Source organism: Perissodus microlepis, chromosome 15, assembly GCF_051167445.1.
Source record: "Perissodus microlepis isolate ML-2025 ecotype Zambia chromosome 15, ASM5116744v1, whole genome shotgun sequence".
Taxonomy (NCBI): domain Eukaryota; kingdom Metazoa; phylum Chordata; class Actinopteri; order Cichliformes; family Cichlidae; genus Perissodus; species Perissodus microlepis.
In genome coordinates this window covers 4,530,638-4,555,000 of record NC_140475.1, presented here as the reverse complement: position 1 = coordinate 4,555,000, position 24,363 = coordinate 4,530,638, and the positions used below count along the sequence as shown (strand labels likewise).

The following is a 24,363-nucleotide window of genomic DNA, read 5'->3' as shown; positions in this document are numbered from 1 at the left end:
AGCTGTAGCACTCTGAACCCCCAGGATTTCTCATTATCATCATCATCATCTCTGTTGTTCCACGAAATGTGTGACCAGAAAAATATGACAGTGTGTGTGGCAGCAATCGGGCAGTTTTTCGTCAAAGGGGTCTTCTGTTGTGCTCTTACGTTCACTGAACATGAAGTCAGATGCGATGTCAAAGGGCTGGATCTGGATGTCATACATGGAAACGGTGATGCCCTTCTGGTGGTCACTTGAGATAAGAGTGAGGGTCTGCTGTGCCGTGCACACATAGGAGCGCCCGGCAGGGGTCACCAGGGCTGACAGCCGGTGGGTGCTGGCTGTGTGCTTCCCAGCTGGAGAGAAATGAAAAGGGGGGGTGGGGCGGGTTGTGAGTGGAATGTGAAGGAGGACATTATGATGCAACCAACACTAAGGTGCTTGTGTATGTAACTGACCTCTGGTTTAATGTAGGAGGTCCAAGTTAATAACTTGAAACATTCTAAGTATAATATAGGTGGCTCCTGTTGAAATTCTCCAAAATAAAATGTATTGAGTAACGAACAAAGTCTATTGGGGAGTAATTGTTTTTTGGAAGAGGTCCGATTTATTCATCCGTTTTTTTCTCACTCAGTTGTTTAAAAAATAAAAATGTGTAATCTCAGCTAAAAGTCACAGGGTGAAAAAATAAAAAATAATTAAAAATCTAAATTAATTTTGCTAAAACTCTTAATTGATGTTGGTGGGCGAAACTCCTACATTCCTACACGAATCAGCCTCTAATTCCAGCTTAATGCTGCTGGGAAATGAATGAGGGGAAGTTGCGCGATGGAAATTGCTGAGTCTGAGACTCACGGTTGTATGCGTTGATGAAATGCGATGTCTCCGAGGTGTCGTAGACGAACTGAACCTTGCTAATCTTCCACACCTCGATGCCCTTGTCACGGAATTCCTGCAACACACGGGGAGACATAAACACTCACGCACACATGCGTCAAACGACGGGCAAGGTGATTTGGCCTGCGCTCGCGAAAAACTGAGTTACTCGATTTTTTAAAAGACTTTTGTGTTGAAATCTTTGGGAAATTACCAAATTCTGATACATTTGGTAAATTTACTGGGAACGTTTCTTTTAAGCCAGAACCAGTAGATTTAATTATATTTAAAATTTAAATTGCACTAATTTTACACAGGCTATACGCGCTGTTTCCGCGTGTCAAAATAATGTAATTGGCAGCCAATTTGTGAATGCACGCATTTTCTTAAGACTTATGGGGATATTTTGGTTACATTTCATGTAGTGTAGATACATTATTTTCGTTTACTCGCCTTGGAAAAGTAGATGCGGAGGATGTAGGCGTTGTTCTTCCAGGTTATGTGGATCTCTGACTCGGTGCTCCCACATTTCCCCTCGATTTCTGCGCCACGGGGGAGAGTGAACGACGCCTGCTCGGTGATCAGCTGCAAAAACATTCAGCAAGCGTCAAGGTGGCAAACAGCGGACTGAGTTTCCAATGAAAGAAAGCATTATCTGTGCGCCAGATTGCACTGTAGTGGTATATAATACAACTGCATGATTCTGAATTATTTTTTTTTTAATTAATTTTAATCTCTTTCAAATGTTTCGAAAAGTTTGCTGTTATCCGTTCTTTGTAACTGGACTCATAAGAGAGAGGTCAGCATTTTGCGCACAGCCGTGGGTCACAAACGCATATTTTAAATTTATTGTAGGCCTAAATTTATTTAAAGTAACTCTTTCTTCTTAACAGGAGTTTAAAGAAATCACATTGAATACAATGTAAATATTTTACATCTTAAAAATCCCGTTTCCGATGTTTCGATCCGTTTTAAGCACAAACCAAAACGTTTAATTTTAAGCGGGTTTCTCTCATTTCTGAAGCATGCGTTGTATTAAAATTCAGTGGGGATTCCTTACGTCTATCCCGTTGAGTGCAAGCACGTCATATGGCACGAGGAATTTTACAGCGAACTCCACCATGAGACATGTTGTGCCGTTCTCTCGAACCGCGAAGATGGCTTTGTCTGGGTTGTTGGAGAGACCGGACAGGTTTTCACCTTCCTGCTCAGCCAGCACCACGGACAGCGCCAGCACACCTGACGACAAGAACAGAGGAGGTGAGCCTGGTGACAAATGGCTCGCAGACACACTCACGCACACATTTGGGCCACCCCTGAAAACATGCAGAATCAGCAGAATCTGCGTCGTAAACGACTGGAGTTTAAGCTGAAGCCACCTGGCATCTTTTAGATCACCTCGGTTTCTGGTGACAAAGTCAAAAACGGGTTAAAAAACCGAGAGTGAAGTCTGCAGTATCAGGGGAGCAACAGCACATCACGGACTGCAGTAAGAACAGCCTCAGGAAGTGACAAAACTACAACTCTGGTTACATTTGAAGCTCTTTTTTTCCCACCCAAATGAGGAGATAAATAATGGGTGAAATACGCCAACTCATGGAAATATAAGAACACGCGCGCACACGGAGCCAGTAGTGGCCAGACACAAGCAGTGCACGTGCACGCCCATACACTTACACACACTGCAGTAAGGAGTCACGACAGCTTCACACACACTTTCTTACCAAACACAGTGAACAGCAAAAGTCGGGCGCTCTCCGTGGTGCTGAAACCGAGACGTCCCATCGCTACCAGCTTCCCCGGAGCAGGAAAAAGAGCGGGGGCTAAGTGACTGGGCAGCCGGTGCTGAACCCGCGAAAAGAAAAGAGAGAAAGGAAGGCAGTGAGGGGAGGGAGAGAGAAAATGACAAAAAGAGAAAGAGCGAGAGAGAGAAATGGGGGTGGGGAGAGAGAAAGAGAGGAGGATTGCCTCTTCTCAGCGCCAAGAAGTCACGCTCAAATCATCGTGAATGCTGCAGGAAAGAAAAAAAAGTCTCCAGGTTGGGCGTGAGATCCGGTTTGCGCCGCAAAAGCTGCCCGGCACCGAGGAGTTCTGGCTATCCAAACCGACCTCTCCTTTCAAGGTTGACAGGCTTTAACCCAGCGACAGCCTCTGCACGTTATTAACGTCACGAAGAATGATCCCCCTTTTTTTTTTTTTTTTTTTTTAAAGGAAAGGAAAAAGTCGCTTAAGTTAAAAATGATCGCGGCATGCAGTGTCAGTTATTCCCGCAGTGCTGTGGTATCCATGTCTGTGGTAAAGCGACTGCAGGTTGGGGTTGAAATGATGGATGTCTGGAGGGAAACACCGACAAAACCTCTCCCCCTCCTCCCTCTCTCACTATCTCAAACTCCACTTGTGCAAGGTTGAAGCCAAGTGCGTTTGAGAGCGAGAACTAAAAAACGCTCATAATGATATTATCACTCTTTCTCTGCCAAAATAAGAGGGGTGTGAACCCGGCACCGGAATCAGTACAGCACTTAGCTTTCTCTAACTTTACACAAGGATGATTTTGAACCCACAAGATCAGAGAAAAATCTGCGCTTATTGACCTTATGGAATTAGGGCAAAGTGTGAATAAATGTTTTATGCAACACTCACTACCACAAGCCTTATCGAGAGTAGATGCCACACAGACGCACACACATCAGGTTTAGACTTTATTTGATGTTAAGGTGCTGGAAGATACAGAAAAATCTCACAGCACAACAAGCTTATGCTATACATAAATAATACATATTGTGTATGGCACATCACCTCTTCACCTTTGATGAACACTCCACCTACTCCAAAGGGAGTGGCATATAACACCGGACAAAGTTCCAACCATATACTGACACTACAGCATGCACAGTCGTAAGGCTGCGAGGTACTACGCAAACAGTTTGATTCATTTGTACTTTAAATATGGGTGTAAATGTAAAACTTTAGCAGCATGGATTTATTGTTTCCACTCCAAACGGAGTAGAACAAAGATGAATGCGTTCTGGTAACTCTCACGGAAATTACCGGAGTTTTGAAAGTCATGTCTAAACGGTCTTTGTGGGAATCCGTTCTTAAAGTAACGCGGGCAAACACGCTTTTTAAGCGTTGGTTTTTCTCAGATGAAAGTCAAACTCGCACTTGACGGAGCTGATGCTGTCGATGCTGGCTTTGCTGTCGATCTGGGGATGATTTTTAACAGCCTGTGGAAAAGTTTCTGATCGCGGAATCCGCATTGAAAATGCCATCGGATCCTGTTCCAGCTCTTTCGCATCCTTTTCAAACTCCGGGGAAGTAAAGCGGCGCAACATTTTGTTGCTCAATACAGAGAAAGTTGCGGCTGCAGATGAGGCAGTCGGTGCCTGGGGAGGTTCAGCCTTGCCGGGAGATCTTTCGCGCCTCCTCACGGTTCTAGATTTACGCAAAGGGACCAGAGTGCGCTCAGGAGGTGCGGGGCTGAGCATGCTGGTTGGCAGGCTGCACCTTTTCTTATAATAGCTGTCGGGAAATCTGTGTAGACCGAAGTCTAACATTTTGGTTCGTTCTGTTGCCAACTCATTCTCACTTTTGTTGGCAAGAATGGGGGTCATTAAAATGCCCAGAGCGGAGGGCGCGCTGGGTCTGTGGCTGTTTCTGTTGGGCCGAGGCGAGAACAGTGTGGATCTTTGAGCCTCACAGCCCATCGTTAGAGGGGGGAGGGGGTCATCTGAGGTGGTCGGCCTTCCCTCGGTTTGCGGATGCTTAAGGTTGGGTGAAATACAAGGACAGGGTGCAAGGGTCGAGACTTCAGAGAGGACCAGATAAGGTGGAGGCGAGGAGGCGCCATCGTTCTCCGTTTCAAACTCCTCTATCGAGTTCATGGATGGCAACCCGCTCCGCTTTATCCGCGGGATTGGCTGCCGGGTGCAGTTTGGAGCCAATAGGCAATGAGCATGATTACACGCTCGGAGGACCTCCAGTCTGTCTGCTAAATGTCCAACCTTCTTCTCCAGCTCGCCGGGTCGCAGCTGCGCACTTCCACGAGCGCCTCCGTCCTCGCGGCCCTTTTTGTAATTGTTGGTGAGAGCGCAGATGCATTCAGTGTGACCAAGAAACTTTGCCACTCCAATAGCAGAGTTGCCAACTTTGTTTTGTCGGTCTATCTGAAGACCCAGCCTCTTGAAAGCTCTCACCAAAAACTCGACAACGTGCGCGTGACCTGCCACCGCGGCGTACATGAGCGCTGTGTTTCCCCACGAGTCTACAATCTCCGGGTCCGCGCTGTTTCGGACCAGGATCTTCACCGCGTCCAGGTGTCCCTGCTCACAGGCGTGACTGAGCGCTGTGCGCCCGTTTCCGTCCCGACAGTTGACGCTGGCGCCTCTGTGTAGCAGGAGCTCTGCAAACTTACACCGAGCCTGGGCATCGGGCAGCAAGACAGAGGAGATGAGGGGAGTCTGTGCGCCCTCCGTTTTGGAGTCCACGATTTCCCCATCCAGCGCATCCAGAACAAACCGGGCCAGGTGGACTTTATCCTTGGAGATCGCATCCAGGAGGATCTTGGTGCCTGTTTTCCCGTTAGACTTCCCGGGAGCTTTTAGCATGTTTATTAGAAGATTATTATCCAATAAGTTTATTAAAATTTATTTACGAAAACTCATCTTTCTATTAGTAGAGCAGGTTTGGAAAACCTCTTTTCCCCCAACGATTGCTGACAAACAAAGCCTCCACCCTAATTTTATAGTGAAAGGGAAGCTACGGAGGAGTTGCCGGGCAACGCAAACATAATTAGCCTACCACGCTTTGTTCTTCTTTTCTAATGGAAATACTTTGTTTACAATGACATAAAAAAGAGCGTCAGCACTGGAGCCGCCTGTGTTCAAGTGAGGACCTGGCTTATCAATTCACTTGTTGAATGTGATGAGACGGCAGTGGTTATTATTTGTGGGGGGGGGGGAAGAGTGCGTGGGTGGTGTGCCGTGCCTGTTTAAAACAAATTTGCCCTACAGTGTGCTTTAGAACACAATTATCAAATCAGAGAAGATGAATAATCCACATTACAGCCGGGACAGTATATGGTAGCATCTGAATGAATCACATTTTCAGTGACATCATTGGTGCAGCTTAACTACAAAACTGGCAGCACGATGTTTCAGCATTCCAACTAACAAAACATGCTTACCTCACACCCCTGATACACGTCTTCCTCTGGCCTGCAGTGCTTTCTACTATCCTCGATTGTTTATGTGCAGTGTTTCTCATGTAAAACTGTAAAAAAGCTAAACAAACAAAAGAAACTATTTTCTTTCTGCAAAGTTTCACTATGACTGTGCAGAAAGACTGCAGGGCTGGTGGTGGTGATAGTGTGACAGCATGTAAACATTTATGGTGCCCTCCTCAGATGAGCTGCACAAATGACTGCATGGTTGGGAGAAAATTTATTTATTTAGGTTTGGGTAACTTGGGCACAATATTATTAGTGCTGTGTAATACTGTAAATTTAGGTATCAATCCAAAAAACCAGGTAAATACAGGACCAGTGTTGCTGACGTCAATAATATTTTTAACTTATAAAGGCAGCTTATGTAGGTGAGAGCAGTGTGTCGTAACTTATGAGGAATCCACATCAATTTCCAAATTCTGAACATTAATGACACTAAATCCCTGCACTTTTTATTTTCCACTTTAGTTAATACAACAAAACACACCTTTCAGATTTTCATGTATTTTAAAACTGGAGCTCTGCAATGTAAATGTGCCCATCTTTAAAGCACTTTAGGTCGACTGTTTTTAAATGTGTTAATAATAAATAAAAAAGGCTTGATTTAGCAAAAACAGGTTCAGGCATTTTTCATAATGAATGTTTGAGGTGTTTTTTCATTCCACCAAAAACAAGATAGGATCGATACTAGTATGAATCCAATACTAATACCTGCGTTGGTATTGACACTATCGATATTTGAATCAATGCTCTTTTATGTATACACTTTGGGTACTGCAAGGAAAAAGCTATTTAGTTCTTTTATATTCAAGCCCAGGCAGACAACTCTACAGCTAATATTTCGAAAACCAGGCAACCGTAATGTCTTTATATTTATACTTACACTTTCCTAGTCTAACAGACTACTCAAAGTAGCTTTAAGTAGCAAATCACAATTAACTATTCTGCTTTATCTACCTCACATCTACTATCAATTTAGAATCACTACTTATTCTAACATGCATGGCTTTGAAGGAAATCAGTGCACATAAAGGAAACACAGGGAAAACATGCTAATCTCACTCAGCCAGCATTTGAGCCAGGAACCTTCTTGCTGCTGCACGGCAACAGTGTTAATCACTCTACTATTTAATTCAATGCAGTTCAAATTGTGTTTATATAGTTCACAACAACTGTCACATCGAGGTGGTTAATATTGTAAGGTAAGGACTATAATATTAGAAAGAAACCCCAACAATCCCAGGTCATCCCCATGAGAAAGTCCTTGTGACAGAAGGAATGAAAAACTCCCTTTTAACAGGAACAAACCTCCAAGAGAACCAGGCTCAGTGAGCCATCTGCCCTGGGGCATTTTGGGGGGGGTTAAGGAGAGAGCAAACGGATACATGACAAATGACACTATGGATACGTTGGATAAACAGAAGTACACGCCTGGGGAAATGTACATGGTTTTAGCAGTACTGTACTTCCAGAAAAAATCTTGTTTCCCCAATTGGAAATATTTTATTTCCCTCAAATTCACCAAGGTCAGGTCAAACACAAAGAGTGAATGAAGAATGAGCCACGTAATTATGTCCCATTTTACACCTGGATTTATTGACACATACTATAAAACAGTATTAAAGGAGCTGGATAACAACAGTATTTTCATTGCTATAAGTTCAACAGTACAATATAAATACAAAAACACGCACAGAATGTCTGTCGACAAGCTACAATTCAAATAGAAAATAAAGGAGATACAGTAGAAACTGAGGAAATGAAATCAGTGATGTTGCTCTGCAAAAATAATCTGCTTTTTTGACAAACTCGAGAGCCAAAGGTTACATGTAAATCACACAACAGAAACATTCAACTAGTGCAAAAAAGCTTCTAACATGATCATCTTAAACTACACATTATCTAATATATAATATATATTCATTTATTTATATATACTTTCATATAAATAACCCCTTAATTTGGCATTTTATCATTCATAAAATAATTTAAACATCCTAACAGACACTGAGTGGCACATTTGAAAGCGATGGAATAAAATTTAAAAGCACTTTTACTCATTTATCTCTACACTAGATATGTGGTGAGAGCTTTATATCGTGTTGTGTGGTGCAGTATAAGGGCAGACTGGAAAACAAGAAAAGAAAGAGAACAAACTCCAAAAAACAAAACAAAACAATGGTTGATCATTTTTCCCTCACCCAGCAGACCCACTCAATCCCCAAGCCCTTAAATGGCAGAACACAACTGGTCCAAAAGTAACTTAAACTACATACATTCCAGTATATACAAGAATATCCCGTCTACCCTTTACATATAACACAGCAGAATAAAACAGGGAAAAAAACAAACAAACAAAACTTTTTAAAAAAAGGCCAAAATACCCATAGGTGCCTTTATCCTTAATGTTTTTATATCATTACATGACTTTTTTGTCAGTTTAGTCAATGTTAGTGTTACATTATAACAGTACTGCACATCACACTTTTAATTCTCTGCAGAGGCATCAGGGCACAGTACCACCACCTCCAACATCACCTCTGTAACATCGTTAGGAAGGGAACCTGCTGTAGACAGGAGTGAACACCAGAGACTTCTACAAATCTGTTATTCGGTCCACCCTCCTATAGCCAGAGCAGGACAGGGAAACTGCGAGGTTTACAAGCTGAGGGTGCTCAGGTGCAGTCAAGAATCTATAAAGGGAGCACTAGCATTCAACAATGCTGTAATAATGACAAGACAAAGAGACGCCTGCCAGCCAAAGTCAGATAGAGGAATGGGCGACAGCAAGTGTGGAATACCGTTTACTGTTACAGCTATGAGGGAATTATCTTGTTTGCATAGTGTACGTAGTGTTTTTGGCCTTAAACTCAGAGTACCAAAAGTATTGCAGTTTAAACTGTACTCATGGAAACGAGTAAAATACATGTAAATGTAATTTCCAAGTGCAAAAGAAGCACAGCTATTAAACCATCTCATGAGTACCTAAAATTAAAGTAAGTGAAACAAAAAAATTGGATTGAGGGATTAGCATGTATTCCCTGTGATCCCTTTATAGTATTCTGACTCAGCGTGACAATAAACCTTTTTTATAGTCATCAAAAAGTCAATAACATGTCTTTGTGATAAGGTGGAGGATTGTGTAACATTAAGGGAGAAAGGGGGGGGTGGGTGTTGCCACTCTTAATACAACAATTTTATTTTTTTAAAAATACATTCTTACTGAAAACAGAAAACCTACAGTAGTGCACCGCTACATGTTCTGTGTTTTTGTTAGTTTTTCTTCTCTTTTTCTTTTTTTTCTTTTTTACCTTTTTTGACAGCCTATCAGATACAAAGTGCTCAGGACACGACTGGTGTAGCATACAGTGTATTTCTCATACAGTTGATTCATTTGTGCTGAAATGACATTAAATCTTATACATACTCTTCATCCCTCTGTTTCTGGAGCGGTTCATTGGATACTGCTTTTTTTTTTTTTCTTCTCAAAAATGGTCAAATTGGGAACAGAGCCTGTTTATGTGACCTGTCATGAGCCGGCGTGTGTATGTGTGCTTGTACTAAGTACTGCTAATAGCTGAAGAGAACATACAATGTGATGGCAACAGAGAATTTAGATACACTAGAGGAGACGACGTATTTTCCTGTGTGTTCTCCGAGGTAACGTTTCCTGTCTCGATAAGTGGTTAATCCCCCTGACAAACGGTGATAAGCACCAATGGCTCAGTGGTATAAAGATAGTGGTTGGAGAGCACACGATGCATGGCTGAGTGAACAGAGCAAAAGAAGAGGTGTAGGGCCGGGGCTGCTGTGTGTCTGAGCGAACATAAATAAAACACAGAAAGTGATGTAGGAAGGTTTTCATCTCTGGACTGTAGAGGGCTTTCTGTGGAGTGTTTTCTGCACCTTCTTGTGTGTTTGAGTGTACAAGTGTGAATGTGTCTTCCCAGTCTCAGCCGCTCACACCACTGTGGCAGGTCTGCGGTCCATCTCCTCCTCCAACTTCACCATCTGCTGCATGTCCTTCGTCTTGGAAGAGATGGAAGACAGTTAAGACAGGCAGACACAGACACCTTCTTTTAATGTGTGCAAGTGGAAGATTTTGTAGTGGATTTGTACAACTTTTGTGATCAATTTTTAGTAAACAATTTCTCAGTATGAGCTTCAGATTTTAGGATTCTGTTGGGTGTATCTCTGAATTGCTTGGCAGGTAATAAAGCCGCATGCTTAGTTGGAGTAATTGTTGCCTCAGTGGGACACAGTGACATACTATGAAAGTAAATGATTATGAGCTGGAGTAGAAGCACAGAGGAGCAGGTTGTGAGCTGGCTGTTTTTGCTTAGTAATAGCTGGTGAGTCATGGTGATAAATGACTTGAGCTGCTAGTTGGCACTCCTGACAGCGCAAGAGCTGCAGACTAAAAATGTGGGAGTGGAATTTCATCATACAGAGGAAAGAAACACTTTCTATTTCAAACTGTGCAAATCTCTTCAAAGACAGGCCTGTCGTGTACTATTCCCCTGCTGTACTCAGGGCTGAGTCACTTAAGTAGATCATTATAGCAATCATGTAGATAGCAGATAAGTCAAGACTTAAACAGGCTCGGTGAAAAACCGAGGCAATGAAAACATGACTAAGAGGTAGGAGGAAAAGACGTGAAAGGAAACACGATCACTGAATGATGCAGTGACAGAAAGGAGATGTCAGAGGTAGAGATGAGGGGAGATGGCGATGCCTACCTTGAACCTGTTTGTTTGCATGGTGTGATTTCAAAAGCTGTGCCGGAAGAAGCAAATCAAATTAAAAGAAAGGAAAATGTGCATACATGTGAAACATGTACAGGTACTATGACAGATGGTAAAATAAAATGCAAAAATGGGGACATGATGACGTAAACCGTACTTTCTTCTATTTGTAATGTCGGGAAAAAAAGACACTGATATTATAATCTGGCTTTTTTGTTTGTTTGTTTCATTTCAGCAGTTTTGTTTATCTTTAGTAATTCAGGGCAATTCTGATCCTAACTTTGGGGGAAAATTCTTGCATAAATAATAATTATATCACAAGCAATAACAACAGCAGTCAATATGTCAGTGAAGGAAGTACAGTTGTGTTTAGAAGTTTACAAACCCTCATCATGAGCATTAAAAGTATTTGTTTGACAGCACTCACTGGATTTACCAATATGCAGAACAATGGGAAAGTCCAGTGAACTCAGTAAAGATCTAAGAAAGAAATCTGCAGATTCACACTAGTTAGGAAAGTCCCTCTGAGCCATTTCTGGTACTGGTACATTACACAAAGTGGATGGAATATTGAAGAAGAGTGACTACCTCCAAATTCTTAAATTTCACCTCAAATCAACAGCTAGATAGTTGAAAGTTGGGCACACCTAGTGGTGCCCAACTTTCCAACAGGAAAATGATCCTAAACTGGTTACAGTGCTGGAGGAATATATACACAGAGGACTGGAATGTGAGTGTCCGACTCTGAAATTCAGAGAAATTATCTCCACTAAAGATACATGCTTTACATTCATTCTACCCTGGAAAAAGTTAGTGTTAAAAAAAGCCCGAAATTACAATGACAGTCATGCCCATGATGAGGGAATGTAAACTTATGACAAATGTATCTAGAACATTTAACTAGTCCCAAAGCTTGAGTGTCATTTATACTTTCTAAGCCGGTAAAGCAAGAAGCTCCCTAAACTGAGGAATGTTCTGATATGAGCAGGATATGGTCCAATACTAAATGCTGGGTTTAAACAACAGTGTTAACAGCTTAGATAGGTGACAGCAATCACAGTTACTGCTATCTACATCAATTTACACTGTAGTGGCAGTAAAAGGTAATTTCCTTCTATGTACCTGCTCATTGAACTTCTCCAGTTTCTCCAGCTGCTCTCTCTGGTTTTTTTCTAGCTGCTCCATCTCCTTCTGATGCTTCATAGCCAGCTGCAGAAACATGGAGACAAAGGCAATAAACTAAATTGTCATAAATAAATAGCAATGTTTTTTATTACAATGAAATATGTTTTAGTAGGGGGAGTCATTTGGAGCATTTGATTCAAGATTAATGATCATTATGCAACACTGGGTTGTAAAACAAAATTCTGATGTCGTCACAAACAAGAATGACAGGCTGTCTCAGCCCGAGGAAAGAAACTACTCTGAGGTTGAGCGCTGCAGGAGCAACAACTTCTTTATCACTTGCCCAATGGCAGCAGGGTGAACAGACTGAGGGATATTACACTTTGTATTTAAATTCCAACAATGTTAATCCAGTGCACAGGCTAAAGGAATAATGATTGAAGTGCTCTTCAGCTGAGGAACAAAAAATAAACATCCTACCCTCTTCCTCTCATCCAGGAACTTCTTGGTGTTGCTGCAGTTTAGCTCCCGCACTCTCCTTCAGAGCGGAACAAAACCATCACAACATGAAGTTACAATGAGCGCGTAAGAGCCCCAAAACAATGACTGAACGATTACATCATGCGCGTGACCCACCTCTCTCGCTCTGCCTTATTTTTGATAGTCTTGTCCTGGCTGATAGCTTTACTGTTTTCCATGGACATCTTAGCCTGGTTGGCACGCATCTCTTTGCTCTGCCTGCATTGTGGAACAAGCAGCTGCATATAAGACAAGTTGTCTGCATCCAATTTTTGGCAATAAAATCTCAGAGTTGCTGCCCCAAATGATCATGTCTGATCACTCACAGTAATCCATCCCTATGTGTGTGAGCAAGCTGTGCGGGTCTCTCACCTTTCATGAATGAGTTTGAGCTGCAAGGTCTGCTGCTCCTGGACAGTGGCCAAGAGCTTCTTGAGGTGTTCACACTGCTGGGTGACGTGGCTGTCCTTCATCTCCTGCTCCTCACTGCTGTGACTACTGATTAGCTCTGACCACTCTTTGGTGTGCTGTGCTGTGATGTCCTTTACCTGCATGTGAACACACGAGCGCATTAATAACTCACAGCTAAGATACTTGTCATCCTCACATCTAATAATAGCTTTGTGGAAAGAGCGTTGGCTGTAAGTTACCTTGGTTTTATGATCAGCAACTAGCGTTTGAATCTTATCTTCTGTCTCCTTCTTCAGCTCTTGGCAGTTGTTTTCACTGTAAGGAACCCACATGTACAAGTGGACAACAGAGGTTTAGTTGAATTGATCTTAAGGAATGGAGTCAAGAGGGGTGGGCAAAGTTAGGTATGTCTTTGATTTGTCTCTGTGCATAAATGGTTATTTGCAAAGCTTCATATCACACTGGGAGCTTTATAGAAGCAGTGTCGAGCCTTGCACGGGGACCTCCTGTCCTCTTCGTGTGCTCTGTGCAGTTTGACACAGCTAATATTATTTTCTGAGCTCTAGATATCGAGGTTTGCCAGTGTAGCAGGCAGAATAGAACCCAAATGCAGGACTCTGGAAACTAGAAATGAACTCAATAACACAGCTTTGATGGTCTACAGGGGGAAAGACAACAAAAAAAAACATTCACTGAGCAGGAAAGAGTCAAATAATCAATACACACGAGGCAGTTAGGGAGATAGGAAACACAAGGGAACATAACTGCAACAAATCAGGAAAACTAGACAGGTAACTTAAAACTCAACATGAAGCACACAAGACTATCAAAATAAAACTGGAACTAACACCAAGACACAGACCCAAACCTCAGAATTTGACAGAGACAAAAAGATAAACAAACAGAGACAAGACTGACTTCACAAGGGAGACACTAAAGGACAAAACACAGAGATGAGACTAATGAGTTTGTGTGTGTGTGTTTGCTTTTGTCTCCACTTACCCGCGTTTCTTGATGGCTTTCTCTAGTAGCTTCTCCAGAGTTACCTTCTCCTTATCGTGCAGAGACACTATCTTGTCCACCTGAGTGCAGTGAGTTTTCTGCATTGTATTTTGATCCTAGTGCAGAAAAGGGAGGCACATTTATTATTTATAATTATTATTTATGCCATGCAAATGCAGTTTTAACCTATATTGAAACCAATTTGGAATCAGCACAACAGGCAGCAGCAACAACAACGATTATTGTTTGTAATACACTCATATGTTGATTTTGTTGCTCCCCCTGAATAATGAACCAACAGCTATCTTTTTTCAGCCAACAGATGGGTCTGCAGGTACTGATATACATATGTTAAGCAACAGGACTAAATTCTGTGATAATTAATCTGCATGTATGACTGAGCCAGCAGCCAATATAAACTGTGCTGATCGCTGTTTGAAGAAAAACAGGACAAAAACTATAGAGTGTCTATAGATCCAGACAAAAACAGTGTCTGGATCTATAAACACTTCTCACTATTTTAACTTGTGTGCCTTCTTTACTCCTGGGATATAATTCAAATCTCCACAAATCCATCCCTGAGAGGAAGGGAAAAGGAAAAGCTTGCAATAAAGAAACAGTTGTATAATTTCCTGCATCTCTCTTATACAGACTTGCTTTGTGCAGCCAGGAGACACTAGAAGCAATACGACACATTAGCATACTCAGAAGCACCCTATGTACATAATGAACGGACTCTGTTTGTGTGCGTGTGTGTGTGTGTGTGTGTGTGTGCAGTCAGTGGTCAGTGGAAGATGAAAGGTAGAGCCGCCTCCCCTTCCACCGTTTCTGTCCCTCTGAGCATCAATAACTGTCAGGAATAAACAGCAGCCCCTTTGTATTATTAGCAGACAGGTCTGCAGTAAAACAGTCACCCACCTTTGAGTGTTTCTTCTTTAGAGTGTTGAGCTCCTTCTGCTGCTTTTTAATCAATTTAAGGTACGACTGCAGTGGGAGAGATCCATGTTTAGTCACGATGTACAATATACTAGACTCAGGCAGCATTAATAGTTGGCGTGCAGTTACTTCCATGAGATAATTGTGAGTTTAATATTGGTGCAAAATCATAAACTACAATAGTATTGGTTATTACTAAAAGATAACACAAAGTAGTTATTGTTTTTTAGGTCTAAACATGATACAGACAATGTCAACACCTGAAGCAAAGATTACTTCTATATAATTGCTCATTCTTCATACATATGCCTGTACAGACTAAACTAAAGGGAACCTGCTGCTGAGCTATGTGACAGGAGTTACAATACCAACCTTCATTTGCTTTAAGTCATCAATGCTGACAGTAGGCACGAGTGCGTTATCTGAAACAGCAGTGGAAACAGAAATGTTATTCTGTGTTTACATAGTTCGCATACAGCATGTTTAATATGTCTGTCTTTACGTCAGCGTATACCCTTCTTGGCTTCGGTCGTGTTATTTTGGGCAGCGTTGGAAGTCTGGGCCATGTCTGAGCTGGCTTGCGGTGTCACACTGGTTTTCACGGTGTCACCTTTACCCTTCCCTTTCTTGTCGTTTTTTGAGCTTCCGCTGGGAACATCTGCTATGTCGTTCTACAAAGGAAAAGAGACGCATTTATTCAATCTGACTGCATCCTTTCAGTCAGATACATGCGATCAGACCAGTTTTGGATTCGTGTGGGCGCCGCTTCTAAACCCATGTGTACCGTGTCAATTCCCAGTGCTTTCATCTGGTCAGCTCTCTTCTCTGCTATAGTCAAAAACTTCTTTGGGTCTGATAGAGCATCCACAATAGCTGAAACACAAAGAGATTTAGAAGATTTCGTCATGAGCCTGGTGGGCTGAATGAATAACCTGGCGCTGAAATGTGTCATTCAGTGCAAACTTTGTATGACACAGCTTTGCGTTCCTGTCTACGTTCTGAGAAAGTCTCCTCATCAAATCTGAAATCATCTTCACGTCTTGTTTAAATAACCGTTACTAGGGAACAGGATCTTATTTTCAGCTCTTGGTAAAGAGCTGCTTGAGTAGGAAAGTGATAGCGACAGATCTTGCAGAATAACCACTAATGGTTACAGTAATGATTCCTCAGTGCGAGCCCGTTGGCTTTATTTAATGACAACTCCAATTGTCCTGCTCATTTGTATGCTCGTGCCTGTTCGAAACCATTACTGCAGAGTCACTGTCATCATCATTTGTGCCACGCCATTACTGTGACTGTTAAAACCAAGGCAGAGAAAAAGCGAGCAGGAGAGTTTTCTTGCTTTCCTTTCTCCTCTCCTCTCCCTGCAGGCTACAGCAGCTGCTTTATTATACTGCTCTCAGAATACTTATGGCAGATATTAAAGGTTATCTATACAAAACAAACTTATAGTTCTGTTTTACCCATGCACTGAAGTCTATCCATTAATATAAAGTACATTAAGTGCTGCATTTTGTGTGTTTCCCTCACCTCCGAAGCCGTCGGGCACGTAGGTCTTGAGGATGATTTGGCAGAAGACGGTGGGCAACGACAGCGGCTTGTTGCCTTCGTTTCTCAGAGAGATGTGGCGGTAGCCAGCCTGCAGGCCGTCAAGAGGCAGGATGCGCTGCCCAATCAGCTTATTGTTGTCGTCGTAGACTGCGATGCGCAGCACAGCCAGGTCTGGTAAGATCACCTAGAAGGAAGGCATGAAGGGAAACAGTGGGTAAGAGGGAGGAGTAACCACACTGAAAAAAAGGAAAAAGAAACGTCGCCATTAGTTCTGCCGAAATTTTGGAAGTCTACTGAGCTCATTCTGCTCTGATAATGTTTAAAAAGATAAATATTTGCCAGACAAAGCAGTAAAAGAAAGCAGCATCATTAAAGGGGAAGGTCGAAGATGGAACTGCAAGGGACACAATCGGGGTATAGTCCATGTGTGATAAAAGAAAAAGACACGATAAAGGAGGAACACACTGCATATCTGACTGCTGACAAGCCCGTCTCTGCAGCTAGTATGCATCCAAGGAGTGGAGAATATCTTGTGTATATATGTATGCTTTTAACTTGTGTCTGCAGATGAGCTTCTGTACTCACACCCTTGGAAAAAAAGAGAGCGAGAGAGTGTCTTAACTGGGCTTCTATGTGAAGATAAGAGGATGATTAATACAAAGACGATGGGAAGGTGGGAGATAAGGCTGAAGAATACTCACTGGAGATGAATGGGTAGAAGCATCGCGTTTGTGCGTGTGTGTTTGCTTACACATTCACAGCCCTGCTGATGCACTGTGTATTGTTCGCTTGCAGTCATCATGACAGCGGTGTGTATGCATGCAAAAAGTGTGGCGGCATTTGAGGGCATCTGTGTGTGTGGAGGTGAGAAACGAATCTTGCTTGCAGCCCTGCTTATGATGGCCCTCTTTGATAGGTGTGTGTGTGTGTGTGTGTGTGTGTGTGTGAGCAGCACTGCGGCAGGCTGTGATTGATGGTGTGTGTTAGGAAGCTGGAGTCACAGTCATGGCTGAGAGACTTCCTATTCTGCTGAGAGCAGCACTATTACACACATGTTCCTCTCTCTTTGGCTCCCATCTCTTTTATTTTCCCTTTAATTCTCTCCCTCACCTCTAATTATCTTTCTTTTCATTTCTGTGGCTCCTTTCCTCACTTCCTTTTTCTTTTTCTGTGAGTCAGTATACAGTAGATTGTGTTTCGTTTTTTATGTCACACTTTATTATTCAACAGTATCCCAAATCACTCCATTAGTTTCTGTATTCTCACTTTATATTCTCCATCTGCTTCCTCCTCTCCCTAACTCTTGCTACTATTATCTTAGATTTCATTATTGTCTCCTTTCCTTCTCCTTCTACCCTCTGTACTGGAGTAAGATGAGAATCAGGCTGCTTCTCATGTCACTAAGATCTTTCTCCAACCCAAATAATAGATTTTTCTCCCCCATTTTCCATTTCCATTGGCTCATCCCAAATGGGACTACGTGCTGCAACATTTTTTCAACTCACTGCATCCATTATTGTTGCCCCGTCTATCTGTTCGTGCTACCTTTCTGAAGACGAATGGCTCCTCGTTGTAGGCAGGGTTCAGTCCATTGTTCATCACCATGCGAGTGCGAAACTCTTTCCGGATGGTGTCCGTTGGCAGTCCATACATGTCGACTTCAACGTAGGTCCCGATTTTCTTGTCAGAGAGAAACTGTCCTGAGAACACCTAAAAAAGAAGCAGACCATTCTCAGTGCTGTGGAGAGGTGTTGATTTTACAGCAATATTATCTGCACAGGTCATTCAGTGCACTGTGGGGTAGCTGTGGCTCAAGAGGTACTGCAACCTATATACTAATCAGAAGTTTGGTGATTCAGTCTGCATGCCAGTGTCCTTGGGCAAGATACTGAACCCAGAGTTGCTCCTGAATATGAATGGGTGAATGAGTCATGTTGCAAAAAGCGCTTTGAGTCCTCTAGGAGAGTAAAAAAGCGCGATACAAGAACCACTCCATTGACCACTGTAATTTGTACAGCATGCCACATCTAAGCCTGAAACCAACCTTCAACATGATATTATCTGTAGGTTTCACAGACATGGATGAAGCCTAGTTCCACTGAAAAAAAGTTTGGTTTAGGACTAGGCTGAATCCCTGAATGGAAATCCCTTATCCACTTTTTCCCTGAATGATTTATTAGTACAGCACGACCTAACCTGTACGCTGCAGGTTGCGGCGATGACACCATCCACCGGTGTCTCTGAGAATGGGTCAAACATCCTGTCTGACCGCCGCATGAAGTCGGGCTTCAGCAGGTACCTGACGTGCACAGAAGATGCACATGAGGAAAACGGCCACGCACAAACCCATCAATGAACACACTTTTGTTTTGTAAAATCTGATTATGATGCCTTTACAAACATTTTTTTGTTGTTGATGTCTCCCGATTTAGAATAAATGTAGCACACGAAGGTACTGTGCATATGTGTATGCTAACCAGGGGCCCATCAGAGTAACATTAGTAGTGATGACTGTCTGCAAAAGCCTCGATCTCGCCACATATAAGATTTCCAGCATTAGCAGGAAAATCTCTGCCCTCAGGGACGGTATTAAAGGCGAGGCATGGAGACGACAAGGGAGAGAGGAAGAGACAGATGACTGCCGAGAGAAGAGGAGCTTCCTTCTCGAAAGCACTCATTGGTTTTTGGAAAAGATAGTAGCTGCGGTCGCTTCTGGCAGTCGCTAATGAGATGTGACAAGCTATAATTGATGAGCTTTAGAGAGGAGTGGAGAGGGAGGGAGGGGACAGACCGGAATGAGCTAAAGACAGGAGTTGAGGAGCTGTGCTCACCCGCAGGAACCATTGTACTCAAACTTTCCTTGGTTCAGCTGCATGGCCAGATCTGAGAGAAGAGTGAGAATGACAAGTGATTAGTAACTGCAATATATACACGCCAGTGTTTAAACATCAAAACAATCCAAATAAATTAATGATTAAAAAAGAAAACAAAAAACCCCATCATTCAAAGACTGTGAATTCTGAATCTGAGTGAATGGGTTTGTAATATTTTCCCTGACTCCCCCTTAGCTCCAAGTCCCCAGACCCCTGCCTAAAGCCTCGCATATGCCCCACTCACAGCAGGCCATATGGTCTAATCTCTAATGCCTCTGGACATAGGACAGCAGCTGTTTCACTCCCTGTTAAGGTGTTTATATGGCAGCAACAGTTTGATAGTGTGTGTGAGTGTTTGTAAGAGGTCAGAGATAAACAGCGGTACGAATTCAGCTGCATTTATTTAGCAATTTTGCACACACAAAAAGATATTTATTCTATTTAAATGAGCTGACCCTTAACACCAAATCCAAATCTCAATTCAGAAACTCTTTGTTTTTTTTCTGCATGAATATATTTGCAGCTGCGAGATGGTCGTTTTGTAGCTTCACAGTCAACCCTTCCCAACATGCAGAAGATGCTCTGAGCACGATCAGAGGGTTACTTGAAATTAGATTTGAGTGTGTATTTTGTAATATGAAGTTACATATACTATGAGTGGTGTTGTAGGGGTGAGTGTGAGGTTAGAGGTCCCATGTTGCATGCTGTGGTACCTGGGGTCTGGAAGTTGAGTGAGACCATCTGGCAGCCTGCGTTCCAGAAGATCTGAGGCATGTAATTACTGGAGTCCACCCGGCCCCCTTTGGGGTAGATACGGCTCATCTGACGTTTGTTGTAGCTGTGCTGAAGCTCAGGAAAATTTGAAAAAAAAGGGAGGGAGAATATGTGTGTTTCAACACGTGTGTGTGTGTGTGTGTGTGTGTGTGTGTGTGTGCATTAAACAGAACTATTTTTAGTGTGAACAGCTTGGGTCAAGCAGTCCCACTGGAGGGGAGAGAGAGGCTGTGTGTCAGCCCGAGCTACACAGGCTGAAAGCACACTGGGCTCTAGAGGCCTCAAGTTCTTTTCCAACAGCAGAGTGGAAACAAATATGGCTAAAAAACATCAGTTCTGAGCCGACGTTCAGCTCTCATTTAGGTGACCTCAATCTATAAAGTTCAAACTCAGATTTCATTGGAAATTTATGTCTCTTCATGCATCTCAGTAAAGTGTCTGAGCTGTTTCCCTTAAAGTCTCATAGAGTTTAAACTTAAAACCTAAACTTGGTGAAATCTGATCTTATGCTGATTAAAGTTAACATACATCCTGTAACAATAACTTAAATGTATTATTTATCTACATTTTTCCTACCTTGGCATCCTTGTTTTTATAGCCGTTCTATTTTCTAGAAAAATCCAATGCAACTGGCTGATCTGACAAATGCTCAAAGGATACTTCACAAACTCAATGGCATTAGTCTTCAGATAGCCCAGGCCAACTGACTCGTTAAAAGATGACATATTATGGTGGATATTCCTTTCTGAAAAACAAAAGAAAAGAAAAAGAAAAGCTGATTAACATTTATTTTGTCAGGCAGTAATTGATTGATTGTTCTATGAGGCTCTTACATGAGAAATGAGAGCTAAAAGTTGAAGCTCTCACCTTCAGCTACATCAAAACTCTGGAACTTGACCGGCTGTGCATAGTTGACCATGGCTGACAGATACGGGTGGATGTTAGTGGTGGCTCCCACATAGGTGTACTGAGCTATCAGAGCCTCTTCTAAGTCTTCTGCCACATCTACAGTCTGAACAGCACAAGCACACATACACATGGCTCAATAACCTAGTCTTATTCATCAGCCCAGAGACAGCAGTCAGCTTTTAGTGGGGTAAAAAGGGGACGGGATGGGCACTTGCCTTCTTGTTGTTGTCTTGGTCAGATGCTTCAGAGATGTCTGTGGCGTCGGTTGCTTCAGATATCTCTGTCACCTCATCTTCAGGTACCTAAGAACACATCCATACAAAACACCCATTAATGGGATGTTCGTGTTAGTGGTAGATTTGACTGAATTTGGGCCATAGTAGTCCAATGTCCTATATTTAGCAAATGGTACGGGGAAAAAAAACTGTTACAGTTAGCTGTTTTAATCTCACCTGCTGGGGATGTATAACAAACCAGAGTGCTTCTCTGCAATGTCCACAGATTCGTTTTAGTGTTTCAGTAGTCGACACGCAAACCTACCTTCTTAATACTGTTGCTTTGCTCGTCATCTTTCCTTGAGCTGACAGCATTACTCTGAGAAACACTGTTGGATTCTTTCTCGCTGGTTGCTTCAGAAACACTGCTGGGGGCCTCTGAATTCAAATCCTTATCCTCTGCCTCTTTTTCTCCTGCGCTCACATATACAGAACAACACAAATCAATAGCAAAGCTGATTTTACTTATTCCTTGGTGCATTTACTTTAACGAGTGTTTGCACTTGATGTTCTACTTTGCATTTTTCAGCATAAACCTATCGCGTACTGCTTGTACGAGAGAGGCTGTCACGCACATTACTACGATTTATTATTTCACATAGAAACACAGACTGTCAGACATCTGACCGTTCTCTGTGTCGTCTTCATTCTCCTCTCCCATAATGATAGCAGGGGTGTTTGTCTCTCCTGCCTCCATGTGTTTCTTGAAGGCCTCGAGCTGCTCTGTATTGCACACATACACATGTTAAAGACAGACAAATCTCATAAAATCACATAGATGTGCTGTCTCTGTGCTGTATACATACTTTGTTCGACTTCAGGTTTCAAGCGTTTGTTTTTGATGAGGATTTTCCGCTTGAGCTCACTTGGAGAGGGTAAAGGACGCCCAGGTTCAATCTGCCACAGAGAAAAGAACTTTTACACTTAAGTAAATATGAGTATAACCCAATTAGAGCAAATTCTAAGAAATACTTTGTATCAGAAAGAGAAGATTTACCGCATAGTTCTCCAGAGGCTGTTTGAGGAGCAGGTCACCGAAGATCTCCTCGCAGTACTTGGCCATCTTGTACTGCTGAGGTTTACTAAGTAACACAATCACACAAATACATATTATGTCTATGTATTGATTATTTGTGAAAAATGTATGCAAATAAAAGCAATCCTTACGCATTCGATGTTTACTGATTATAAATGTACCTGCAGTGATTTTCAAATGACAAAATAACAGGAAAGTCTGATGTGACAAATGCTGTCTCCTTAATGGCTTGGATAACATCCTGTGGCAGGAGAAGAAAAACATTGGGTGTGAGGAGGATGAATCATAACAAGCCATCAAATGTTATATCAAACTCTGAACACAAGGGGGCAGACTTACATTATGAAATAGCATTAAAGCAGTAACTGAAAGACTGAACAAAGTTGGGTTTTTTGTGTTCACCTTGAACAGGATATCTGTGCACATGGCCTTGCCATGAGTAATGATGGGTTCCTGGTCCTCTCCTTTCCCATCCCAGCAGTCCAGCTCCACACATCTAATGCAAAGCACACAGAAATGTCTCTGTCCACAAACTGCACATGCAACTGAGCTTTAGCATAGCCAGATAAACCTAACAGTGGATGATACATGTGTGTCTGTCAACCCATCCGAGTACGCCATATTAACATAAATACCTGCATCCAGCCAGCAGGACCTGCCGGTACATCTCTACTGAGGACTTTCCTCCAAACTGTCGGCCTGTCAAGTACGTGTTGTGGGAGGAGCTGATGAAGTAATGGGCCAGCGGCTGGTCCATATCTTGGTACAGTTCCAGCCGGTCCAGGAACACTGGAGCATTTTCATCTGACATTAGGTACCGGCAGAAGCCATCACTGGACATGTGACCTGAACAGAACAAGGATGGACACGAAGGGCGCAACTTAGAATATTATTTATTGTTAAACTTTGTGAATATTTCTTTAAGGTGAAAGCAGTATAAAACTCTGAAAATATTATTGTAATTTTTTTATTTATTTTGGAAAAATGTAACATGTATTTGTAGAAGAAGTGTTGTAAAGTAAACAGAATAAATGGCTTTTATAATTCACTCTCTATCACTAAGTATTTTATTAGTACCGTAATTGTCGGGCTATAAGCCGCTACTTTTTGCACAAGCTTTGAACCCTGCGGCTTTTAGTCAGGTGCGGCTTTTCTATGGATTGTCCATGATTTTTGTCATATCGTAAGACGATTTGTTTTGTTTGTTCCGCTGTTGTACGGCACTACGTTGCCTGGCGGAAGGGCATGTGATCAGACACACAGTTCAAGAGTGGTATGTTGGTCACATGTCCATCTGCCAGGCAACATAGTGCCGTACAAGTAGCGCGAAAAACAAACTTCAAAGTAGCGCTACGCGTTCAGCGGGAGGCGTGGATGACGAGCGGCGATAAACTTGCGAAAAGCAAGTTATGCTCAACTCCACCGGTGGAATCTGACAGTGTGGAAAAGTGTGAAAACATCCACCATCACCAACGGATTTCGAAGGGCTGGACTGCTGCATGATGGAGAGGAGGACACCGCCACGGCCCTTCTGAGGGTGTTTGACTCTGACACTGACAAAGAGGATTTTTTTGGTTTTGAAAGTGACAACGAAGGAAAGAAGCTGAGAGTGGATGACGTAGCCATCCTGAGCCTGTTCGTATCCGACACTGGAGAAGAGGACTTTGGTGGTTTTAGTGCGCAGGAAGAAGAGAAAGATGGTGGTGAATGACTGACTTTTCTTCTTCTTAAAGCCGTGTCACTGCACCTGAGCCTAAGAGGTAGGCCGAATCTATTTTTCTGGTGTGCTGTAGGTTATTGTTATGTACTACATTTGTTACTCATTTATGAAGCACAGTACATGTTTCGTACTTGTAATTACCGCTACTTGTACATATACCTAAAAAGTCATGCAAATATGTACCCGTAACTTGTTTTTCAAAATATTAATAAAAGGGGTGTGTCTCCAAACAGCCATCTCTTTCCTGACAATTCCCTTTGTGCATATTCTCTTACATATGATAAGTCAATATTGAAACACCTGCGGCTTTTAGTCAGGTGCGGCTAATGTATGTACAAAACAGGATTTTCCCCTGATTTTAGCTTGTGCGGCTAATATTCGGTGCGCTTTGTAGTCCGGGAAATACGG

General features: G+C 42.5%; 3 protein-coding genes across 6 annotated transcripts in view; all 3 read right to left on the bottom strand.

Moving 5' to 3' along the window:
- Window positions 1-3,209, bottom strand: part of lamp5 (lysosome associated membrane protein 5) — a 5,544-nt gene extending 2,335 nt beyond the window's left edge. The window contains exons 1-5 of the mRNA XM_084954326.1: window positions 2,583-3,209; window positions 1,919-2,097; window positions 1,312-1,443; window positions 838-934; window positions 150-338 (exon numbers count right to left, since the gene is read on the bottom strand). Of these exons, the coding sequence (XP_084810452.1) occupies window positions 150-338; window positions 838-934; window positions 1,312-1,443; window positions 1,919-2,097; window positions 2,583-2,643 (658 nt within the window). The 5' untranslated portion in view covers window positions 2,644-3,209. The remainder of the gene's footprint in view (window positions 1-149; window positions 339-837; window positions 935-1,311; window positions 1,444-1,918; window positions 2,098-2,582) is intronic.
- A 335-nt stretch (window positions 3,210-3,544) lies between these two features.
- On the bottom strand, window positions 3,545-5,754 carry LOC146371451 (uncharacterized). The gene has a single exon (XM_084954325.1). The coding sequence runs from the start codon at window positions 5,460-5,462 to the stop codon at window positions 3,981-3,983; it is 1,482 nt and encodes a 493-aa protein (XP_084810451.1). The 5' UTR covers window positions 5,463-5,754; the 3' UTR covers window positions 3,545-3,980.
- A 1,894-nt stretch (window positions 5,755-7,648) lies between these two features.
- plcb4b (phospholipase C, beta 4b) overlaps window positions 7,649-24,363 on the bottom strand; it is a 74,969-nt gene continuing 58,254 nt past the window's right edge. For 3 of the 4 annotated variants that reach the window (XM_084954321.1, XM_084954323.1, XM_084954322.1), the window contains exons 14-40: window positions 22,871-23,081; window positions 22,638-22,731; window positions 22,397-22,476; window positions 22,197-22,281; window positions 22,006-22,096; window positions 21,827-21,922; window positions 21,465-21,613; window positions 21,140-21,226; window positions 20,883-21,027; window positions 20,676-20,760; window positions 19,955-20,079; window positions 19,200-19,251; window positions 18,565-18,667; window positions 17,914-18,078; window positions 16,348-16,552; window positions 15,602-15,690; window positions 15,332-15,488; window positions 15,190-15,239; window positions 14,800-14,865; window positions 13,882-13,997; window positions 13,119-13,194; window positions 12,841-13,016; window positions 12,586-12,687; window positions 12,430-12,487; window positions 11,947-12,033; window positions 10,819-10,855; window positions 7,649-10,108 (exon numbers count right to left, since the gene is read on the bottom strand). In XM_084954321.1, coding sequence (XP_084810447.1) covers window positions 10,032-10,108; window positions 10,819-10,855; window positions 11,947-12,033; window positions 12,430-12,487; window positions 12,586-12,687; window positions 12,841-13,016; window positions 13,119-13,194; window positions 13,882-13,997; window positions 14,800-14,865; window positions 15,190-15,239; window positions 15,332-15,488; window positions 15,602-15,690; window positions 16,348-16,552; window positions 17,914-18,078; window positions 18,565-18,667; window positions 19,200-19,251; window positions 19,955-20,079; window positions 20,676-20,760; window positions 20,883-21,027; window positions 21,140-21,226; window positions 21,465-21,613; window positions 21,827-21,922; window positions 22,006-22,096; window positions 22,197-22,281; window positions 22,397-22,476; window positions 22,638-22,731; window positions 22,871-23,081 — 2,864 coding nt within the window. In that variant the 3' untranslated portion in view covers window positions 7,649-10,031. The remainder of the gene's footprint in view (window positions 10,109-10,818; window positions 10,856-11,946; window positions 12,034-12,429; window positions 12,488-12,585; window positions 12,688-12,840; window positions 13,017-13,118; window positions 13,195-13,881; window positions 13,998-14,799; window positions 14,866-15,189; window positions 15,240-15,331; window positions 15,489-15,601; window positions 15,691-16,347; window positions 16,553-17,913; window positions 18,079-18,564; window positions 18,668-19,199; window positions 19,252-19,954; window positions 20,080-20,675; window positions 20,761-20,882; window positions 21,028-21,139; window positions 21,227-21,464; window positions 21,614-21,826; window positions 21,923-22,005; window positions 22,097-22,196; window positions 22,282-22,396; window positions 22,477-22,637; window positions 22,732-22,870; window positions 23,082-24,363) is intronic. The other variant, XM_084954324.1, reaches the window with a different exon arrangement.